Raw genomic sequence first — 23,268 nt, forward strand, 5'->3', positions numbered from 1 at the left:
TCTGTATTGAAGAGTACAGAAGACAGGAACACAAAGTAAGGCATCAATCATTTGAGCTCAGAGAGAACACTCTTAATTGAATCATGTTTTTCACTTTGGGACTCAATGCAAGTGAATTTTCACTTTTATTCATATTGTAGTCATCTACCTAAATGTTAGCTGCACAATCACAGATTAAAATAAGTTGTTAAATATTCTTTATGGGACATGTAATTAAGGAATAAAAATATCTATCTCCTGTCATTTTCCCCATTGAGTAAGAGAATTTGAAAAGTACATATCTTCACATCAGTAGGGAAAATGTATAACCATAAACGATTCTATCTTTAAATTTCTTCTCCAAATATTTTGTTAAGTGGAGTAACAGGGAAGGCAGTCTCTTGGCTTACTAGCATGGTTTTTATTTGCCTGCTGGCTAGGAGTTTCCTTCAATTAAAACAGCCTTAAGTACATAAAGAAAGAACTTAGCCATGGCTAACACTGAATCAGTGTTAACTGAATCAGTTAATGCAAATATAATAGTGAGTTAATGCTTGTTATAGTGAGGTTTTAAGAGACATGACACAGGGCCTTGCTTTTGCTTATTTTTTTACAGAACTAGCGATTCCCCCAGCACCCCCGCACAAATGGATCACAGCAAAGTATTCAACAAAGAGGTACAAACAATGGGGTCAGAGGTCATGCTGCAACAATAATTAGCTTGGAGAGAAAAGGTAAAATATACAGAGAGAATCACAAGGGCTTGGAAAGCACTTATATGGGGTTTGAGAGTTACAAGATTTCCAAGATTGATATGCTATTTTGCATTCATCCCTCTTGAATAGAAGTTCCCCAATTCCCTATGTTATCTGAGTTATTTTTTACCTCTTTTTATGGATTGTATTTAAAGAAAGAAACTTTTGATAATTTTTCTTGGGTAATACACATTACTCACAGTTAGACATATGGAAAGGTTCAATTTTCAAATGACTATATATTGATCTTCTAAAACCTAGACATTGGCCACTTATACAAGAAGGGGCCATCTTTGGAGAAAATGTACTAATATTTAGGATGAGTGGTTCTAAAACTTTAGTACGCTCCAGGAGCACCTGGAAAGGTTGTAAAACATGGATTGCTGAGCTTCATAGCCATAGTTTCTGATTCAGTGGGTCTGGGAAAGAAGTTGAGAATTTGCATTCCTTTTTTTTTTTTTCAAGTTCACTGAATATCATCTTATTGCTTTTTTCAATTGAAGTATAATTGATTTACAATATTATGTTAGTTTCACGTGTACAGCATAGTGATTCACTCTTTTTTCCAGATTATATTCCATTATAGGTTATTATAAGATGTTGGGTACAATTCCCTGCATTTCTAACAAGCTCCCAGCTGCCACTGCGGCTACTCATCTGGGGACCACACTTTAAGAACTAATGCTTTATATGAGTATTAAATGAAACTGAGAGTTGATAATAAACAAATTAAGATAGAATCATCAGAAACTTTCTATTGATATATACAGAAGTGATATTCAAAATATTTAACAAGCCACTGAACAGTTAGAATGTATACTGGTCTTAATCCACATAGCTGAACCTATGCAAATGGCCTGAATATTAGATTTGAGTGAGTGTATGCAACATAAAAACAACTGTACAGAGATAAATACAAATTTTAAACTTTTTTCCAGGAGTAGTTTTTCAATAGTTTTCAAAATAAAAATCGAAAGTAAGTGTTTTAGAGTTTAGGATGCTATATCTTTTTTATTTTTTATTTTTATTTTTATTATTTTTTTAAACATCTTTATTGAAGTATAATTGCCTTACAATAGTGTGTTAGCTTCTGCTTTATAACAAAGTGAATCAGTTATACATATACAATATGTTCCCATTTCTCTTCCCTCTTGCATAGGATGCTATATCTTTTTATCATTTCATTTTTTTCTATATCCCAAACAACAATCTAAGTTAAAGTTTTGAAATCAGATAATTTTCTTAAACAAAAAAGAATTCCTCTGTTCAAGTATTATCTCTTGTCTCCCCAAAGAGGATGGTAACTTCTTTCATAACCACTTTTTATTTTTCTGATGTTACACTTTAATAGGATAATGTTCATTTTATTTTAATAGAAATTTAATGTGATAAAATGAAATGACATCAGAAACTAACAAAGACCACCTTGTTCTTTTTGAAATCACGTGTTCATGAAAATGGATTGGTTATCATTACCATATATGTATGCTTATAGTAAACTTCCTAATTCTTAAAAAGCATATTAAGACACTTTATGCCAAAGACATGCAGATTAAAATTGTACAAGGTATTGGAGCTAATGGAATAAAAGGATACATGAACATTAATTTTGCAGTGAGTTTCACAGAATAATAGTGATTTATAACAAAGCCTCATAGATAAGCAAAATAGATGTGTGTATATGTGTGCATGTGTTTCAAAATGATGAAACTCTTCCAAGTGTTAGCCATTTAGCGGTTATTTTTATCTACTTTGGAACTTCAGTTGCATTTAAACCTGAAGCCTTTTTGAAATACTGAAGACAAAATTTGAAGATTGAAAAGTCTGACTGGCTACTGATGGCTAGGATTGGTGATGACATTTAAAGTGGCATCACTATTCTGCAGGAATGTGTGTGCATATCTTTAATGTCACCACTTGCCTCTGGGATGACACTTGTTAGATTTCATGGTGTCGTGTGCTAGCTCAAGGTCGGCAATAGTGATTTTTATTACACAATACCCGAATATTACATTTATGATCTAAAAGGAACTTGTTGAAAGCAATGTTTTCTTGTTCTCTGTGTACTTTGATCACCTAATTCTCTTTGAGTTTTAAAATACAGAATTCTGGCATGTGCTGTGATGAAGTAGTATACTTACTTAACTTTGAAATCATTCCTGTGAAAAATAATAGTCTGTTTGTGTTCGATGGTTCCCAGGTTTCTGAGGGTGACTTGACTCAGAGACTGGCTAATAAATAATAGGAGACAACCCTGGAGGGAAAATGGCATGCTACATTCACCCAGAACCTCTCTGCCCAAAGGCAAAGCAGATGAGGCCCAAAGACACATCTCTGTCCAACTACTGCTTTTTTAAAAATCTCTCAGCACAATTCCTTCTTAGGCTGCAGCTTTGTCTACAGTCACAGAAAGGTTAGATGTGGCTGAAAAGTCTATCCAGTCCAGTGAAGTGGGCTAACAGGGTAAGGAGAGCTGTCTGGGCTTTCTTCCTTTATACAAGGAACATGCCTTTATGCAACACACCTGTATCAAGGTGGACCAAGAGTTAAGGGGGCTTGCAGCAACATGGATGCAACTAGAGATTCTCATACTAAGTAAAGTCAGATAGAGAAAGACAAATACCATATATCACTTACATGTGGAATCTAAAATATGACACACATTAACTTACCTGTAACAGAAACAGACTCACAGACATAGAGAACAGACTGGTTGTTGCCAAGGGGGAAGAGGGGTGGGGGAAGGAAGGATTGGGAGTTTGGGGTTAGCAGATGCAAACTATTATATAGAGAATGGATAAACAACAAGATCCTACTGTATAGCACAGAGAATTATATTCAATATCCTATGATATACCATAGTGGAAAAGAATACAAAAAAAAAGTTCAGGGGGCAGTATACATAGATAGAAAAATTAATACCAGTAGAACCCAAGAGCAGTCCAATAAATTATACAAACATAAAGATCAATGACAAAGAAAATTTACAGTATCCAGAAGGGTTATCTGTCTACATTCTGTTTCCAACTTGTATATCGACTTCTACCCCTAGCACACACACACCCTATACCACCACAATCACATTGAGGCTACCCCGATCAGCCTCCGCTACATCCAACATTTCCCCCGAAATTCTACATGCCTTGGTCTCTCCATAGCATTTTGGACCTTCATACCATTTAACTTTTTCTTTTCAAATTTGTGGGAGGCTCACTTGCTTTTTTTCTTAATAGCAGATATTTTAGATTATTATCAGGGTGCTTTGGGACTATTATTCAATTAACAAGTGAGTATGCATTTTGTCTTCTTTTGTTTTGCTTTTTAATATATCAGGGGTCTCAATTGGGAGCCCACCAACTATTGGTAATTTGATCACCCTCTTTTCCCCACAACTCCCTGAGCCATTTCACTTGTTAGAAGCATTGGCTTAGCTATATCTGTGCAGAGTTTTGGGTTTTTTTTTCGGCCGGGGGGGCGCAGGATATAAGTACACTCTTAACTGTCAGGATTCTTTTGGAGTAACTTTCTTAATATCTAAAATAGTGACATTCACCTGCTCCTATGGTGTATTAAAACAAAGTCATATCTGATTTGAAATACCACCGAGAATATAGATTTGCTAGGAAACTTAGAATGAAAGTATATGTACAAAATGAATATTTTGAAGGTATATGTGGGGATAGCACTGTTCATCTCAACCTTATATTTTAATATGCATTATATATAAAGCATTCACTTCTATACCAGGAGTAAGAGATGAACCTTGCTTTAAGGGAAAGTACATCTTCAGCTGTCTAGAGAAGATGACCAACTATATATTGTGGAATTAATTGAATATAGCATCATGCCCTCAAAAGATATACCCAAAGGGTTTGAATTATTAGAAATAAATCAGGAAGGAGAAAAAAGGGACACCACTCCGTCCATCAAAATAGCATTCTCCGTGTAGAATCAAACCAATCCAATCTATCACTGGTTCCTCAATTAACTATAGTAAGTCTTAACTTCATATTTTGACTCACACTATGTCTTTTAATGTTATGTGTTGTTGGAAAACTGATGCATGAGTGTCCTCTCTGTTCAAACTGTTTCTAATATACAATTTCCTTGTCCAGTGTTCTTTCAATAAGGGTACCTAGTCCTTTGAGGATACTTGTCAGAATGATGCAAATGAAGGTGTGGATTATATATTTATCTACTTATAAAAAGATATTATACTGCAACACCCTACCTACCACAGTTGCTGTGATGAAGAGGACAATGTGTATTCTTCTGGCAAAATGGAACACTGAGTTTAAATAAGTCATGGGAAGTGATGCGTAGATACTATACGGAATTAGTCCTCCACCGAGATTTCTTCCTTGTGAGGTGATAGTTTTAAAGGTTTTGAGCTGGAAAACCTTCTAATCTAAGAATCTCCCTGCCCACTTCCACCTCACCCTAAGCCACAAAGGCTTCCCCTTCACCACCAATAAATTAACATTAATAAATATATATTTCTTTAAGATGATTTTCTATCTCAATGTCTCTCCAATAACAATAGATAAGGTTAAGAAAATATAAACTTGGGAAAATATATATTACTATTTATAGAAATCTCAGAAAGCAAAGGCAAAAGAATTGCACTGGCCCCATGAAGTGCTCAAAACACACTGGATCCTCCTGGCAATGGACCAGGGCACAAAAGACCCACGTGTTGAAAGAATACCTTGAACTTCTCAGATTACCCTCTGTGGGAAGCAAAGAGAAAGAAAGAATCATAAAATTGCCCAGCTTCCATATACTCCATTTGGACTTCGGCAGTGCATTTGATTTTGAACTCTCACGCTCCCATCTCAGCCTCCAGGGTGCCTATTTCCCTTGTTATCAGTGAATTTTTCCTGGTAGACACCTGTTGGGTCCTGTATTAATAAGACACGTTGTAGAAGGAGAAACACATTTCCGGAGCCAAGAAGGTGAGAGCTACTCTTTCTAGGGCCCTTGTTAATCTTTGGGAGCCCAGCATCTTCTGTGACAGAACAAAGGCAATACAGTTGTAAATTCTTATTTTTTTTCTCCCACCCCACAAAGAAAATGTTGTTGCTATGTTAGCGTTCATCTACATCTCTCTGAAGAGAAGCAATAGAATATTTCTTCCTTCCATCCAGAGGTTTTAGAACTTGATTCCCATTGCTTCGTATAGCATCATTCTAAATAGAACCCCCACCGTTTGACCACAGCCAGAATTAGCGTGAATGGTACCTATTATTGAAAGGGAGTCTGTATTTGCAGTAATACAGAGAATGCCAGTTTAGAAATGAGCCTGATTGCATGGTTCATTTTGTTCTCCTTTGTAGAGCCAGGCTGCGGCCCACTACAAAGGCACGAAACATGCCAAGAAGCTCAAAGCATTGGAAGCCATGAAAAATAAGCAGAAATCTGTAACTGCCAAGGACAGCGCAAAGACTACCTTCACCTCCATCACTACCAATACCATCAATACCAGCTCTGACAAAACAGGTTAAGCGATGCTCTTTGTTGTGTTATTGTCGTCTTCACCCTTGTTGTTCGGGGGCTCCTTCCCTTGCCTGACTGTATCTGTTGCTGGTGTCCCTTCCACCTTGATTCATGCTCGATCCATCTTTCTATGTATTGGTAATACTTCCCCCTCATTTTTCCAGTACCCTTGAGCGATAATGATAATCACTAGTAATGTTGCAGATTTTGCATTGGAAACAGTCCTATGGCTGTTTTAGAGGAACACAAGGGTCAGAAGGGCATTTAAAGCCATGCCTCTTTTTGAGAAGTGAACCTTTCCAGTGTGTATCGTTTGCATCTTGTATGCAAGCACGTTAGCCTGTAACTGCATGGCAGATTTGATTTAACTGTGAGTACACAGCAGAATATGCCAAATGAATCAAGAAGGCCCCCATAAGGGCATTATTACTGACAGGGTTTATTCTCATAAATCCCAAACATTGCATTGTTTTAAGTAGTGGCTGTGTGAATCTGGGCTTGTTTGTTATGGCTGGGTAACCTTCCCTCTGCATACACAGGTAAGTGTTATTGATACCAATTATTCTTTTTAACAGTCTTCACAGTGAAATAACAGCCTCTGAATGGTCCCTTGGGATAGCTCCTCAAGCAACCGGTTTATTCACGGCAGGGGAAGCCAGTGGGGTTTCCATAAGCTGGCATTTAAAAATATAAGACCACTGGTCCTCGAAACTTACATAAAAAGAGATCCTGTGTGATTCATGGATGTACACACATCCATTTAATAAATCACTTTCTAAGAATACAAGGGCTGGTATGTGTCAGTTGCTTTCCAGCCCCTACAAATAGCAGTGGTCAGGAAGCATGTATATTGTCATCGATGGTTAATGTCTTAACTAGAAGAGATCTTCTGGCCCTGGCTGATGAAAATATAAAATCAAGAGTGAACCAATGCAACAGATTAAAGCAACGTTATTACACGTGGTACACCCATGAGACCTATAATACGTAGTCCTCAAAGGATCTGGAGAGATGCTTGCTCCTGTGTGAATCTGTAAGGGATGACAGTGTCCTCTGTGAGTTCCCACAACACATTTTATATACTTCATCTAAATATTATTGGTGCATGCATCATGCCTCCTTCCTGAGTACCCTGTATACTCTCTGAGGCTGAGTGACCTCTCGTCATCTTTGTACCCCAGCACCTGTCTGACGCGGGGTAGGTGCTGAGTAAAATGTCTGTTGGCTGCATTTTCTCTCATCCCTTTGATTCTCTGATTCATCCGGTTTTGTGTCACAACATATACAGGGGGAAGAAAAAAAAAAAAACTCATCATGTTCATTTCTTTGGTATCCAGAGCAAGAGCTGAATTATACCGTCTTATTAATTAAATGTAAAACCTTGTAGGGAACACGTTAGTCTTTTCTCCATTAATTGAAAATTCACCACCTTATTTTGGGGGCTGTAGGGGAAATGAGCAGTCTTGAAGCAGGTGAGTGTAATTTCTGCTCCCAGATATTGGCATCTGGGATGGGATCCCTAAAGCCATACTCGCCATAGAGACATGTATTTCATTTGCAAAAAGACAGTAGGTAGGAAGAATAAAGATGTAAATTTGATGTAAAAGGTTTGATATAAAGAGATGAGTTTGATGTAAAGTTTTTGCTCGTTGCCAGACTCTTCTACTCCTAGACATTTTTATCAATAATGGCTGTTTGGATTACCTTGACTTCTCTTTAAAATGCAAAAAATCCCTGTTACACAGAGATGCATGCCATTTAAAAAAATATATATGTACATGGCGGGTAGAGCTGCTGACTGGACTTAAGAAATGCTCCCTTGTGTGTCATCTCCATTACATAAATGAGTTATGAATACATACCTCCATCCCTCACCTGAGAGACTAGAGTGGAAAGGCTCTGTCCTCTTGGAGGATGAATGGAAACTAGTTTGGACTGGGTTGTGGGACAGAGCCTACATAAGATAGACAGATTCCTAGTGGGGATGCCAGATTTACCTAGTGGTTAGAATGGTGTTGAAATGGTGACTGACGTGCCCTTTCTAGCTGGAGCTAGAGAAAATTCCAGAATGACAGAGGGATAATAAAATCTGCAAAGTTAGTACAAATATCTTAAAGCCAAAGTAAGGAAGTGATGGGCATCTCGAAGGGATTGGCTCCCTGATCCAAGGGGACCTCTACCCACAAAGAAACAGGTCATACAGGTTGAAAGACTAACGATTCCAGCACACTCACTAGATGTTTTAAGCCAAAGTCTATCCTTATCTGGGATTTCTGCAAAACTACCTATGAGAAGTAGCCCAAAAAAGCTCCTGGAATTTCATAGACTCTTAGCCCATTCGTATTGCAGTATGAATCCGAGGCACCTATGCTGACAAATTGGAGTTTTCTTAAAGCTATTACTTGTCCTTTTTATTACTGCCTGTGTCCTCATACTGATTGGGAAGGAGCACAGCTCTGAAAACAGGATGGGTCTCTGAGCTAGTTTCTTACAACAGTTAAATACTCAGAGGCAGAAGGGGAAAGAGAGAAGGCTCTGAAATCAAAGACAACGTATTTTTTAATAATAAAAAATTGTAACCTTTCTACTTAATGTAAAAAGTTGTTTTGTGGTTTGTGGACTTATCCATGCATAAAAGGTATAGAGACATTAAATCACTTTCACTAATTTTACCAAATTGTTCTTAACAAGAATTTAATATATATGTAGGCCAATTGCCTTTAAAAATGCTTGAGTATACAGTGATGTGATAGACAAGAATCTTAAGAGAAGGTTGGGCAACAATAGTAAAAAAAAAAAAAAAAGAAAGCAAGAAGTGGTATAGACTTGAATTTTAAAATTGCTTTGGAGGTTTTCCTGGGATTCTTTAAAACACAAGAAATAGAATACACATAAAAACCAAATTCTCATTCCAAATCTACTTACAAAAAGAGAATGTAGACAAACAATTCCTTCTAAATTCCTAAGTCATGTATTATGGGCTTAAATTGCTGCCTTAGGCTAATAAATATGTCTACATATTTGGGCTTACATGAGGGCTAAGGTCTCAGTCACTAACTTCATGATCTTGGGATTCTTTCCCCCTCCTTCTACCAGTCTGCAGGCTGGAGTGGTGAGCAATTCAGTGATCAACCACCAGCTGCTCCCAGATAGCCTCGTTCCCCTACTGCTAGGCAAGAAGACACTCCCTAACGTTAATACATAATTTTAGTTCTTACAATCTAATGAGGAGTGTTTGGTGAATTTACACAAAGAAAAATTTACAGGCAAAAGTAATATTTTTAAAAATATTTCAAACACACAGAATTGTTGGTACGGGAGGGTGATTGCTATTCATTCACAGAATATTTCATGGAGCAAACATTTCCAAAGGTGACCAGAATAACTTCGTCTGACTTAGCAAGGTTTTTTTTAAAAATTTTTTTTAATTGAAGTATAGTTGCTTTACAATGTTATGTTAGTTTTAGGTGTACAGCAAAGTGATTTGGTTTATATATATACACACATATACATATATACCTACATATATATGTATTCTTTTTGGATTCTTTTCCATTATAGGTTATTACAAGATATTGAATATAGTTCCCTGTGCTACACAGTAGGTCCTGTCGTTTATCTATTTTATATACAGTAGTATATAGTAGTACCTGTTAATCCCAAACTCCTAATTTATCCCTCCCCTCGTTTTTTTTTAATGCAAGTTTTCTATACAGAAAAAGTAATGACAAAACTTAAGAAATTATGCTTAAAGTAACTTGGCAAATATAGCCCAATTGACGGTTTTTTCCTGTGAAATGACACATTTGCAATTGTTGGATTAAGTCTTGTGCGAAGTCATCTTCTGGTCTTTCTTTACTTTCCCTTTCTGGACAATTTTATTCATTCCTATGACCTATCCATTAGGCTAGGCTAGGTGAATCTGCAGTAATAAACAACTGCCAACTCCTGGTGGCTTTTACAGCCACTAATTATTTCTCTCACACCCTACAGAGCAGCTATGGGTTTTTGTTTTTGTTTTTGTTTTCCTTTGTTAATTTAACTCTAGGGCCAGGCTAATGAAGCAGTCACCAGCTCGGCATTACCAGTTCTATGGAAGAGGAAAAAAGAAGGGTGTGAATCAATAGGCTTTTAAAGCTTTTTAATGCAAGTGACTTAACTTTCCTCTCCCTTTCCTTGGCGAGTCACATGGTCAAGCCTGATTATAAAGGGCAGGGAAGAATAATCTCCTTCAGGGAAGGGGACAGATATTAGTGAGCAATAAAGCACCACATCCCACCATGGCTTCCGCCATCCCTGTGTTGGAGTCTCAGTATTCCACTTCTCCAGCCTTGTTCTCCTAAAATCTGACCTGATTTCTTTTTTTTAATAAATTTTATTTATGTATTTATTTTTAAAACCCAGCTGCATTGGGTCTTTGTTGCTTCATGCGGGCTTTCTCTAGTTGCGGTGAGCAAGGGCTACTCTTCGTAGCGGTGCACAGACTTCTTATTGCGGTGGCTTCTCTTGTTGCGGAGCACAGGCTCTAGGTGCGTGGGCTCAGTAGTTGTGGCGCACGGGCTCAGTAGTTGTGGCACACAGGCTTAGTAGCTGTGGTGCACGGGCTTAGTTGCTCCACGGCATGTGGGATCTTCCCGGACCAGGGCTTGAACCCGTGTCCCCTGCATTGGCAGGAGGATTCTTAACCACTGAACCACTAGGGAAATCCCTGACCTGATTTCTAAGGCTTATTGGTCACTCACTTGGATGCTTTGTTAGCACCTCTATTTTGCAGGTTCAAAAAAAAAAAATAAGCCTAACTTTGACCATCCTCCCCAACTTTCTCTCCATCCTGTCTTCCTGAGTTTTATTTTTGATCCTGGAGCTCATAGACCTGAAACCTTCTATCCGTCTTAGCCTCTTCTTCCTATCTCAGGCCACACATCTGTTCAGTGGTTGGAACCCACTCCCCTCACATTCCCAGAAGACATCCTTCACTCTTTCACACATGGTTTCTACCCGTATCCTGGCCTCATGGGTCTCAGTTTTACTCCTACCATTGCCCTAGCCTCCATGCAAGTCCAACTGCCTCCATTCTGGCCCCTTGACAACCATATCCTTCATTCTACTGCCCATTTATACTAGACGGTATATAAGGCACAGCACTAACCCACTCAGAAACCTTCATTGTGCCTTTATGCTGGACCTCATGGTCCCCCATGGTTTGATCACAACCTGCCTTTCCAAACGTTTCTTCTGTTGTTCTGCAATATTCTCCACTAGAGACATAATCCCCCTGCATCTTTATTTCTTATACTGTTCTTCTAAATTTCTCCCTTAAAGTGTGTCACTTTTCTCTTCTTCGTTCTGCCTATGAAGTCCCATAAGAATCTGTATCTTCCTAACTGCCCTATCTTATTCTTGTTCAAATATAATTTTTATGTCTTTACCTTTTCCTATGGCCAGATGATATGCTCATTTAGAGTGCATACTTGCATAATCCTTTTATTTATCTTTTTTTCTTTAAAGGGTACTTTTTGTGTAAAAGATAATAAGTAGTTTTAAAACCTGAAGCAATCAGTTTTGCGCTCTTGTTCTTGAATTAAAAGCAAACCTCTAGACTTTTTTATTTGTGAATACCTGATTGCATGAAAGAACAATGGTTCTCATTAATCCAAAGAATTCTGAAATATTGCTCATCAAATTTCAGAGTTGCAGGTTTTCTTAAAGGTCATCAAGTCTAACTCCTAAAGTTTGTTTGTTGTTTGTTTGCTTCTTTTGAGATTCCCTGGTTACACAGGTAAAGAAGACTTGACATTTCTAATGTTCCTTCAGTGACTATCAATCAGGAGTTAATTAGCCTATTGAGTTTTAGATTTACGATAGTCATCTACTTGGTAAGATCTGAGAACATTTCTCCCTGGTTCTATTACATAATTCTCTCACGTCTCAGCGAATTGCAAATATAGTCATTAGGTAAAGCTACTATGTTACAAGTTAAATTTGCACTTTTCTCTCTAATGATTCAGTCTTCTTTGTATCAATTTTCCCCTCTCTTCTTCTTTTTGGCAATTCAAAATTATCATCCAGGGATGTTGTACTCACCTGACCCAAAGTTGCCAAGAGTGAAACACTTCTGAATCTATTTTTGAAAAGGTCTGTGAATGCAAAGGAATATTTATTTACTCTGAATTAATAATTGATTCTAAGTGTTTATTGGAATTCAAATTATTTATACTTAGAGTGATGGAGACTTTTCTAATGATAAAGAAGGTATCCAATGGAAAGTGATATCCAATGACTACAAATAAATACATTAGGAAACAAAGCCTCTTTGTGAATGTCAGTCAATTTTATAAGGTCACAGAGTCTGGGGTCTTTCCTTTCCTGAGCCTTATCCTCTCAAGCCAGCTGTTTACATCAGGCCCAGTGCCAGACAGCGCTAGGCACACATTTTTTTTTTCCTTTCCATTTAAGTAGAAGCTAAATCATGAGAATGGTGACTTGGAAATAAAAGTGGTAGATGAGTAGTTTGTAAGGAAAAGCCAGTCCAATGCCATTTAGAAAACAGACACATAGTTTTCAGCGGAGGACAAGAGAGAATTAGCTTTGTTTCTGTTTTCATAAGGAAGTTGGGACAAGTTTGCTTTTCTTGACAAAGGCTTCAGACAAAGGTCCCAAGTGTTGAAAATGATAACAGAATACAAGCTGGGTTTGACATCAGAAAGCCATGCATCTTTGAAATTGTGTTATTTGTATGTATGATATAGTATGGAATATATCAGATGGTATTTTATTATATAAATATTTTACATACATATTTATTGATATGCAAGATTCTGTCTTTAATACCTGTTCCTGAAATCCCCCACTACGCCAGGTCTTCATAATCAGCATTGCCCATTTTCTTTAAGAAGAGGAACACATGCTTTTGTGGCTTATGAAGCCATAGCTCTTTTGACCTTTCAGAGGCAATATGAAGTCATTTGAAAAGGGACACATTTCTATCAGCACTTACAGATCTGGTGTAGTGACGTAAAAATGCCCCTCTTGGCGGAGTGGAAATTGTGCTGGCTCCTGGGGTCTTTCTTTTCTCACCCATTCTCCCAAACAAAGACCCCCTGGAACAGTCACTAATACAATAAAGGACCCCATTGCCAGCATCTTGGCACAGGAGTTGAAGCACTGTTGTGAGACCACTGATGCCTTAAGTGGTTTTTCTTTTCTTAGCGCTGGCTCATGACATGCTTCTGACTGGTCAAAGAAAGAGCCTTTATCAAGTGCTCCCTGCTCAAGATGTGTGATAAGTACCAGCAGTGTGTGCTGGTAGCAGATCTCTAGAGAGATTAAAAAAGAGAAGGGAAATTCAGAAAGGAGACACACACAGACACACACACACACACACACACAGACTCCGGATGCTTATTTGAATGTTGTGTTCCAGGATCCTTATGTATGAACCAGTGATGACAGATCATACATTAGGGGTGATATGGAAATCACAAACAATATTCTATCCCGTTCTTTTTGTGCCTGAGGAAATCAAGATGAATGGTATTGTGCTGATAAAAGCTTTGACCCAGATACATTACACAAACCCAATCCTTGAATCACAGAAGAATTTCACAAAAAACTTCTTCATCTGGACAGCAACATGTTGTCTTCCTAAACGTAATGAATGAATGAAGCAGTGAGAACCTACATTTCCTAAAGGACCTGTCGTCTATCCATGGTCAAGGGCTGGGGTATGGTGTGCATGATAGGAGGGGAATTAAAACTAAACTGACAAGCTAGACATAATTTATGTTATGGTTCAAAGCAACAGGGTCCCTGACTTGTGTGTGTGTGTGTGTGTGTGTGTATCTGTACACACTTCGTGTATGTGACTGTCTTTCTTTAAGAAATAAATGATAAGCTAAACACCTAACCAGTATCTATGAAATAACAGACATCTGGATGAATTTTAAAAACTAAATTAAAACTCCCAGTGGCTTTGTCTACAGCTGTTACACTTCTGGAAACATCTGTGTCTTTGTGTGCATTTGTGTGTGTTTTTTAATTAATGGAGGGTTTTTTTCCCCCTATTTTTATGTTCTTCTTAGGAATCGAGTGGACATAAGCTTATATAATGATAAAATATTTCAACTGCAAAATAACAATTCTTAATGTTAGACTCTTAACTATAACAAAAAAGTTGAACAATGATCAAATATGACAGAACATGAAGTGAGCACCTGTAAAAAAACACGTGGACCACGAGAGAACTTTGTCTCCAAAGTGGAAAAGTGAAGGGTTTAATATCTACTAGTAATAGACACGAAACGAATGTGAAACAAAACATGTTAGCAGCACATTTCTTACGGTCAGGAGCCATAAAGCTTCTACTGAATTCTTAGTAAAGCACAAACTGAAACAGATATTTAAATTAAAAATTATACTTGCGTTTCTGTTCAATGAATTCCAGACTCTTAAACATGGCATCAGAACTTTTTTGTGGTCTGACCTTTGCCTACCATTTCTGGCAGTCCTTCACATCTCTGTTGAACTCCAGCGCAACAAAATTACTTGAGAATCCAGGGCAAGGTGCATATGTTCTTTTGCTTCGAAAAATCCTCCCTTATACCTCACCTCATCCCGTGTATCACCTGCCGAGGCACAGAGGATGCACACGTTGTGTACCAGTGTTAGGTGTATGATGGGCATAAACATGTACAGATAGAATCACGTTCTTTGCCTGGCTGATTCCCATTTCCAGGCTTCTGTGTAAGTTCCGTCCTAGCACCTATTAAAATTGTGTATCTTCCTACTTGTCAACCCCATCAAATTTTCACCTCCTTGGTGGAGCATACACCTTTATCCCATACGTCTTTCTCCCAGCCACTAGCAGTTTTACATTCAAACTGTCAATAAACAGTGATGTATTAATTTTATTTTCGGGACTATCATCCTAAGAATTCTCTTTTTACAGTGAAAACTAACACACTCCCAAAATATATAGTACCAATTTCAACGCCTAGAGTCAATATATTTTACTAATTGAACTCTATTACATTTAACTACTTTATAATACACATCAAAGATATTAACCAGTGTAACTCAGAATTTGAATGTGCAACCCTTGGGTTGAACATTTCCCAGAGACAGCATAAAATTAAGTTGCTATTTTAATTACCTTAATTACATTCAGATTCATCATTAAATTACCCTGCTACTTCAGTTTCTAATGAGAGTGAAGAACATTTTGAAAAGCTCTGTTGAGTTAGATTGACTATGTACTAACCAAGTTGTGTCATTGGTATCGGGTTAAATTTGAGGGCAGAGAGCATATTTGACTCAGTGGGGTAGAGTCTGCGCCGTGCAGCTAGTACACAGCCTTGGCTTTGCTTTTGCTGTGACTCAGTTTGCGGGCAGCCTTGACAGCATTTTATACTTGCATGATTGCTCAAGTCAATTACCCTCAGACTAACAGCTGGTGCCTGGCCAAACTCCAAGGTGAAGGTCAAGATGCAGAATGTGTAGCAGTCGGGACACTTACCCATTTGGACCTTATCATTTTTTGCCTCGTGTTCTGTTTCCTTGCCAGCTCTCTGGTAGAATTAAGTAAAACCAGAAAAGAATAGTGCATTTCTTTCATGCTGCTCAGGAAGTCGAAAAGCTTGTGGAAAAGAAAACCTTTCCCATCCTTCTCTGAACTGGTCAGAGATTTGAGCATCTGACTCTTGAACTCTAGGGTATTTATTTGTTCTTTTATCCACCCATTCATTCACACCCACTCATTGCTATTCAAATAATTTTGCAATATTTTAAGAGACTGCAGGGCTGCAGAGTAAGGCACAGAATAGGTGTTCTACTCCCAGGGTGACTCCAGTCTGGTTGGAAAACAAGAAAGAAACCCAAAATATAATCCAGAGTAGGAAATGATTTGTCAGGGGAAAACAGCAGATATACGGCCATGAAAGTCCAGAGCAATTGGAATGATCCTTTCATAGGAGGGAGGTAGAGGGTTCACAAATACTACTAACCACATGTGCTAAACATGATGTCAAGGGTGGCAATCCCTAAAACAACTCCTTAGATGAAGTGTTTCGCTTAAACATTTAGGGCATATTCAGTATTTCTTCCTGTCCTCTCGTGGTTCACTTTAGTGAAGGAGCAAGAAGACAAGGCTAAAACAAAGAGGTTTAGAAATTCGATGTTAGAGGCTAGTGAAGGTTATAGGAGAATCTAACTCTTAATTTGCAGTTAAAGAAACCAGATTCTGAGTCAAATAACTTCACTGATGTCAACACGATTGTAAGAGGCAGAGCTAGGATTTGAACCGAGTTCTATCCCTGCAGCCTTGCGATCTCCTCGTAGGCAGCAAACCCCTTGATCCTCTCGTAGTCCTTGTTAGCACTACCCCACTGGGGTTTTTTGGCAGTCAAATGTTAATTTTTCTAAATGAATATACAAAATTATCAAATAAAGATACCACAAGACTGCCTACAGTGGAAGGGTTTAGAGTCTGGCAGGACATGTATTATCTTCTAGGAATTTCCAGTTTGGAAAATGCTTTAATTCTTTCAGGCAACTAAGGTGATATTTACTGCAGTAATTTTGGTAATTGAAAATCCAGTAACTTAGAAAGGGTTGATTCAGGGCCCATAAATGCAAGCTTCTTCCTGTGTTACTAAGACATTTCAGATCAGTATATAGTGGTATTTAAAAATAAGGTGATGTAGTCTAAAGTTCAGGGGCATAAGTAGTTTGCTCTATAAAGTTGGTGATTTCCTAAATGGGAGAAACAGTGTAGTTGTTATTTATATAGCTTTTAAAATTTCAATAGGTCATCATATTAATTTGTAAATGACTGACATCACCATTTTAAGGAATTTTCTTTGCAGAGGACTGTATCAGAAATGAGACAGAAATCATATTTATCTCCCCATTAGTAGAAATATTTCATAAATCTCTCATTTGCCAAATATTTGGAAAAACATGTTAGTGATGTTGGATTTGTCTTTTAGTTATTTCGAGGTACCAGTATGTGTTAACATTTGTGCCCTAGGAAGAGGGGGTGGCTAATCGTCACCCTGAAAGATGAATGGATCTTAAAAAGGGTTTTGAAACAGTAGGTGAAAACCAATTTCTTACTTCAAAGTAATCCAGGATTCTAACCCGATTATATGCCTTTGCGTTAAAAAACCCACAAATCTAATAGCTGTGGTTGGAATAGCCATAGAATAATTTACTTGGCATGGCTGTCAAATTCATTGAGTATTTCTGACCTCTATTATTCCCTTTTTTCAAAAGGGAAAAGGTGACATCTTCCATCAAACTTGCAATTAACGGGGGAAGGCAAGATAGTTTTTTTGAGTTGTATCTTGCAGAAATTTAATTTTTTATAATGCAAAGAGGAATGAAGGAAAGAAACCAAGTGGGACTTGATTAACAAAGTACTTTTTTCACGTAGAACACATCTAGAATCCATCAAGAAGGCCCATTCAATTTGCGGGTACTTTGTCATCAGATTAATTTAATTTAGGTGTTGTTAAAATTATTTGCCTTTACTTAAAAACCTCAGAAAGTCTTTGTTTTTTAGCTTCATCAAAATTCCACCCAATGTAAATTTCTGCACAGCCAGGAGTTGCCAGTTTTATCCGTTGTCTTCGTATTCCAGAAAGAAAAATAAAACATTTACTATAATGTGCCCTACTCCCTGGTTTGGTCAATGTGCAAATGTACTTTTGGGTACCTCATTCATACTCAATCCAACATTAGCATCATGAAAACCACATGTATGGCTGTTTAAAATCTCTGTGGTGTGTTTTAATTTAATGAAAGCTTTTCCCAAATGCTTGAGTGTATATGTGTAGCTTTGCCTGCAGTGTGCAAATTAATATAAAATTTTACATAGCTGGATAGGATACAAGTATATTAGGTTGCAAAATGATGAATACTCACTGTCAAAAGTAAAAAAACAACAAAAAAAAACAAAAAACAAAAATGGAAAAGTCAGCCGTTTGTCTATCGGAGTTCAACAAACTTTTTCTGTACAGGGTCCAGATATTAAGTATTTCAGCCGTTGTGGGTCATGCAATCTCTGTCACAGCTACTCAGCTCTGACCCTGTCGCATGAAAGCAGCCATTGCCAATATGTAAACGCATGAGCTGTGTTCCAATAAAACTTATTTACTAAAACACATGGCAGGCTGGATTTGGCCCACGGGCCATACTTTGCATATCCCTGGTCTAGTGGCCTCCAAATATTCAGCTGTTTGATATTTTTTCCAATTATCTGTGCATGCAAAACAAACCACTCAAAACTTGGTGGCGAGAAAAAAAAAATTGTCATTTATCATCAGTATCTGTCATGATGATGAGCATCTTACTAGTAGTATTATTAGTATCATGTTATGAGATCTCTCATGATTCTGAGGTTAAGTAGGCAGTTTTTGCTTGGGTGGAGGGGTGAGGAGGGCTGTCTCCCATGTAGTTACAGTCAAACGGCAGCTTGTGATGCAGTCATCCCCAGACCTTCCTCACTCACAGATCAGGCTGTTAGTGATGCTGCCTTTTGGTGGGACCCTCAGTGGGAGCTGTCTGCCAGAGCATCTATTGGTGGCCTTTCCACATGTCCTGGCCTCCTCACAGCATGGCATCTGGGTTCTGAAAAGATAGCTAGGCTGAAGCTCTAATTCCTTTTACGACCTAGCCTCTAATTTCCCAATATCCTTTCACTGAACTTACCCTATTGGTTGAGATGGGAACCAGAGGAGATGGTCAAGATGGTACCCAACGATGGCAGAGTGGCAGAGTCACAATGTCAGCCCATCGTGTGAGATGGGAGTTCTTGCTCTGGCCACCTTTGTAAAATGAAACTGCCACAGTGGTATTTTATTCTAGTCTGTTCTGCCCTGTGGTATTTGAACAGCAGCCATAGAAAAGGCAGGACAGGATTTGGAGATCAAGGGAGAAATTGGGACCGTAATAGGAAGAACACGTTGATCATGGTGATGAAGGCAAGCAGGACCTAAACCCAAGTTAGTATAAGACTCGAGACACCAGAGCCGTGTGTTGAAGTGAAAGAATTTTAGGAATGTATATAAAAGGTGAATGCATAGCCTCCTGTTTTCAGAGGAAGGTTGTGAATCCAATCCAGACCAACAGGGAAGGTCATCAGGAAGACACCTCCATGACCAGAAGCAAGAAATGCCCTTGACTTGGAGGCCGCAGTCCGAGCGAACTGGGAGTTCCATAACCTTGTGACCGTCTGGAAGCCATTGCAACCCAGGACAGCCCGTAGCATAGAGAGGGGCAGACAGACGGCTGTTCCTAGGTGGGAAGAGAGAACCAGCTTTAGATGGTGAAGCTGAATCCTGGCAGGTGTCCCCAAAGCAAAAATCTCACCAGAATGACTGCATCAGCTGGTTGCTTTGGCATCACGATTCCAAAAATAGATGAAACAGCCCATCTGGGAAGTTCAAGAACGAGGCAAGGCTTTCAGACTCCATCCCCTAACTTCTCTCATTTTTGCGCTCAATCGGCTGTTCTCAGCATTAGAACCCCCGGAAGGGCCCTTCCGAGCCTGCACCTTGGTATGCGAGCCCCGAGATATCTGTTGTGCCGTTTGGAGCCTCCCTCCCCTGTCCCCGGCCGGCTCTGTTTGTGGACCAAATGTGCCTATTTTTTGCTCTATTGGTTTAATAGCCCCAGGAAAAGTTGATAATGCAATCATGGAAGTTCTGTCTGAGGGGAATGTCTCAAGTTTCATCTCTAGACTTTCTCTGGGACACCTTGGACCCTCTGGACTCTAGGTTCTGCTCCATTCCAGCTGCTTTAGGTGTAGAGCCTATTGAAATTAACCTATTGTGTGTGTGTGTGTGTGTGTGTGTGTGTGTGTGTGTGTGTGTTACTGTCCCTCTATCAGCAGCAAGAAAAAAAACTGCCATATTATTTAGCAGTGTCTTAATGGGTTTCAGCCCATTAAAAGCAAAAGAGAGCATTAAATAGCGTTCTTTGGCTTTTAACCAGTGAGCTTTCATCGGTTTATTAATAGATTCTAACTACAAATTTGCCTGTTCCATGCTAGGGCTTTAGGCCGACTCTAGCAGCAATCGTCCTTTGGGACTAGAAATCCAATTCCAAGTTCTACCTCCAGGTAATGCTTTTGGACTGCTTTGGAGAGATTAAACAAATAAATGGTGCAACTTTCCTTCCAGAGAGCTGAAGCTGACTGGATTTATTCATGCTCTAAAAACGCTGGCCTAAGATAACAGCCAGGACTGAAGTAGCAAACTGCCCAGTGGGCCCAATGGCAGTCTCCTTATTGTCCTGTTTCTAAAGGGCTGTGACATTGGATGGACAGAAGGCTGAGAATCAGGGTAATGGAAGGGATACATCTGAATTCTTCTAGAGAAAGTCCGATGCACAAGAACAAGATTGGGAGTTTTGCCTTGGTGCTAATAGGGTGGAAGATTCCATTCTAGGTGTACAGACACCTACAGGCAGGAGAAAAGCTAAATCAATGTTAGCTCCCCGTGGCACTGGCATGCGTCCTCCTTTTTTCATAATGAGTCGTGTTTCCCTTTTTGCCTTGACTGCTAGGAAGATTAGAACTAACTTGATGAGCAACCGTAATCTTCCCAAAGTTAATGGAAGGGAAGAGGAAGAGGTCGATCAAGCACAAGAAGAGAAAAAGACACAAAATTTTAACTCTGTGCAATAGAGTTTAAAAACATCCTAAAGAGACTAATCAGCCTGGAGAGATTGCGACGATGTGAATAGGTAAATTCAATGTTAAAGTACATTTTCCCTTCCCTTTTTAACTTAGCGTGGAGGACGCTTTTAAGGAAGACTGACTTGGTTTTAGCAAATAATGAAATTGCATTTTCAAGGCACATTTAATTGTAATAACGATTAGCATAGACATCTATAGCACTAACTAGGAGTCAAATACTCTAATATTTTACATAGATTGGCTTATTTAATTCACACGGAAAGGTTCTGATCTTATTCCCATTTTGTGAATGATGACACTAAGAATCAGAGAGGTTAAGTACTTACCCAGAGTCACACAGCTGGTAATGATAGAACCAGGATTGGAATCCAGCAGATCTTCTCCAGAGCCTTGGTCCTGAGCACACGGCATGTTCCCCCTGCCATGTAAGGTTGTGATTCAGCTATATTTCAGTAAGCATATTATTTGATCATTTTTCCTCTATCAAGTTTTCTCCATATTATTACTATATTAATATTGTTCTGTGTGTGCATACTATTTAGTGTATATGCGTCTGTGATTATGCTTGGAAGTATCAGTAAAGGTATAGGATTGACCGTGAGGAAGGTGATAATGTTAGATCTTCTGCTGTGATGTTAGGTGAAATTTGGAATTTGCAGTAGAGGCATTACTTACTAAATACCCATGTCTTCCCCTCACGTTCAAGTCCCTCTTGCATTTATGTTGGGGCCATATAATTCATTGTAGCTGATGTGATTATGAACAAAAGCATAGATTGTGAACCACTGCGTTTACAGAGAAAAAAACCTAGCATGTAGGACCAGAGTCGTGTTAGAAGGGCCACACGTTTTGTCAGAGGCGAAAGAGCTAAAAAAAATTCTGGAGATATATTTGTTCTGGAAAAGTTTTGACGGTAAGATGCTAGCTGTCCTCAAATATCTGGTGTGTCACCATGTAGAAGAATGAAAACAGCGTTGTTCTGTATGGCATGAAGCTATACAACCAGGGTTACTTAGTAAAAACTACAGGGTCTTCCCTGATGGTCCAGTGGTTAAGACTTCGCCTTCCAATGCAGGGGGTGCGGGTTCGATCCCTGGTCGGGGAGCTGAGATCCCACATGCCTCACGGCCAAAAAACCAAAACATAAAACAGAATCAGTGTTGTAACAGATTCAATAAAGACTTTAAAAATGGTCCACATCAAAAACAAAAAGTCTTTAAAAAAATACAGAGGAACTCACTAGGTTCAATTAAAAAAGAAATTCATTTTGATATCCTATTATGGACTCTCCATCCCACTTGTCAATAATTTATTTATTGTGTGGTTTTGTTTATTGTCTGCCACCTCCAATAGAATAGACGTTCCTTAAGAGCAGGAAGAAGTCTGTCTTGTTCATGGCTGTTTTCCTAGCGCCTTGCATAGTCTTGGCTCATTAAGAAAAAGCACAGTGTAAATAGTCAGCCAACAAATGAATGGAGGAATGATTGAATGAACAAAGGAGCTTTCTATCGGATAGAACATTCCAGATATTTTACTGACCATGGTGGAATTCTGCTACAGGTCATGTGACTGACTAGTAGTTAGGAATATTTTGGAGTAAGCTTTGCGCTGTGGTTCTACTAGATGTGAAGCAGTATTCCGATGCCCAGATCCTCTGATGTTTATCTCTTTACTTTTGAGCTTTCTTGATATTTAAAGCCTTTTGCTTTTTAATCCTTAGCAGATAGGAAATCCAGTCAAGGTGCTTGTTGTTGCAAAACCACAGAGAAATATTGCATGCATTTTTTTTTAGCCCTCCCTGTCTGTGAGCACATTTATCGTGTTTTGATAACATTTCATCTTCAGAGAAACGGGCAGCCTGTTCTTTGTCATCAGGACGGGAGGCTGTGGCGTGACTGAGGTGAGCCTTTATCAGGGATCATCGTCAACTAGGTGTCTCTGAAAAGTGTGTGTTTGAAAGGCTGTGCTTACATTTATGACACTTGGGTCCATTTCTCCTTATGGAGCTGTAAATGAATGCACCTGTACATCTTAAGTTGGGTGCTCGTATACATGCATGGCCAGACTTTGATCACGAGTCAGATTAGCCTCATTATTCACCAAGCACCCCTTCTACTCAGCGGTCACTGGCTGGATTTGTGACTCTCTAGATAAAGTCTTTGAATCTCTCTGCTAAGTCAAGTTTCCAGAGAGGACAGCCCCTGGATTGGCAGCTATGAAAATCAGCAGCCACTCAATGCCTAACGCAGGATACTGTGTTAGGACCTATTTCTTAGGACCTAAGAAAATTCACTGCCTTCAAGGAGACTTCAGTCTTGTCTAGTAGATAAAACCAAAGTG

The 23,268-nt window shown here is 38.7% G+C and overlaps 1 protein-coding gene across 6 annotated transcripts in view; it reads left to right on the top strand.

The window, feature by feature from the left end:
• The window catches only part of ZNF385D (zinc finger protein 385D), a 949,103-nt gene that overhangs the window by 841,106 nt on the left and 84,729 nt on the right, over positions 1-23,268 (top strand). For all 6 annotated transcript variants that reach the window (XM_057546009.1, XM_057546008.1, XM_057546007.1 and 3 more), the window contains one exon: positions 6,071-6,233. In XM_057546009.1, the coding sequence (XP_057401992.1) occupies positions 6,071-6,233 (163 nt within the window). The remainder of the gene's footprint in view (positions 1-6,070; positions 6,234-23,268) is intronic.

This window comes from Balaenoptera acutorostrata, chromosome 4 (assembly GCF_949987535.1).
Source record: "Balaenoptera acutorostrata chromosome 4, mBalAcu1.1, whole genome shotgun sequence".
Lineage (NCBI taxonomy): Eukaryota > Metazoa > Chordata > Mammalia > Artiodactyla > Balaenopteridae > Balaenoptera > Balaenoptera acutorostrata.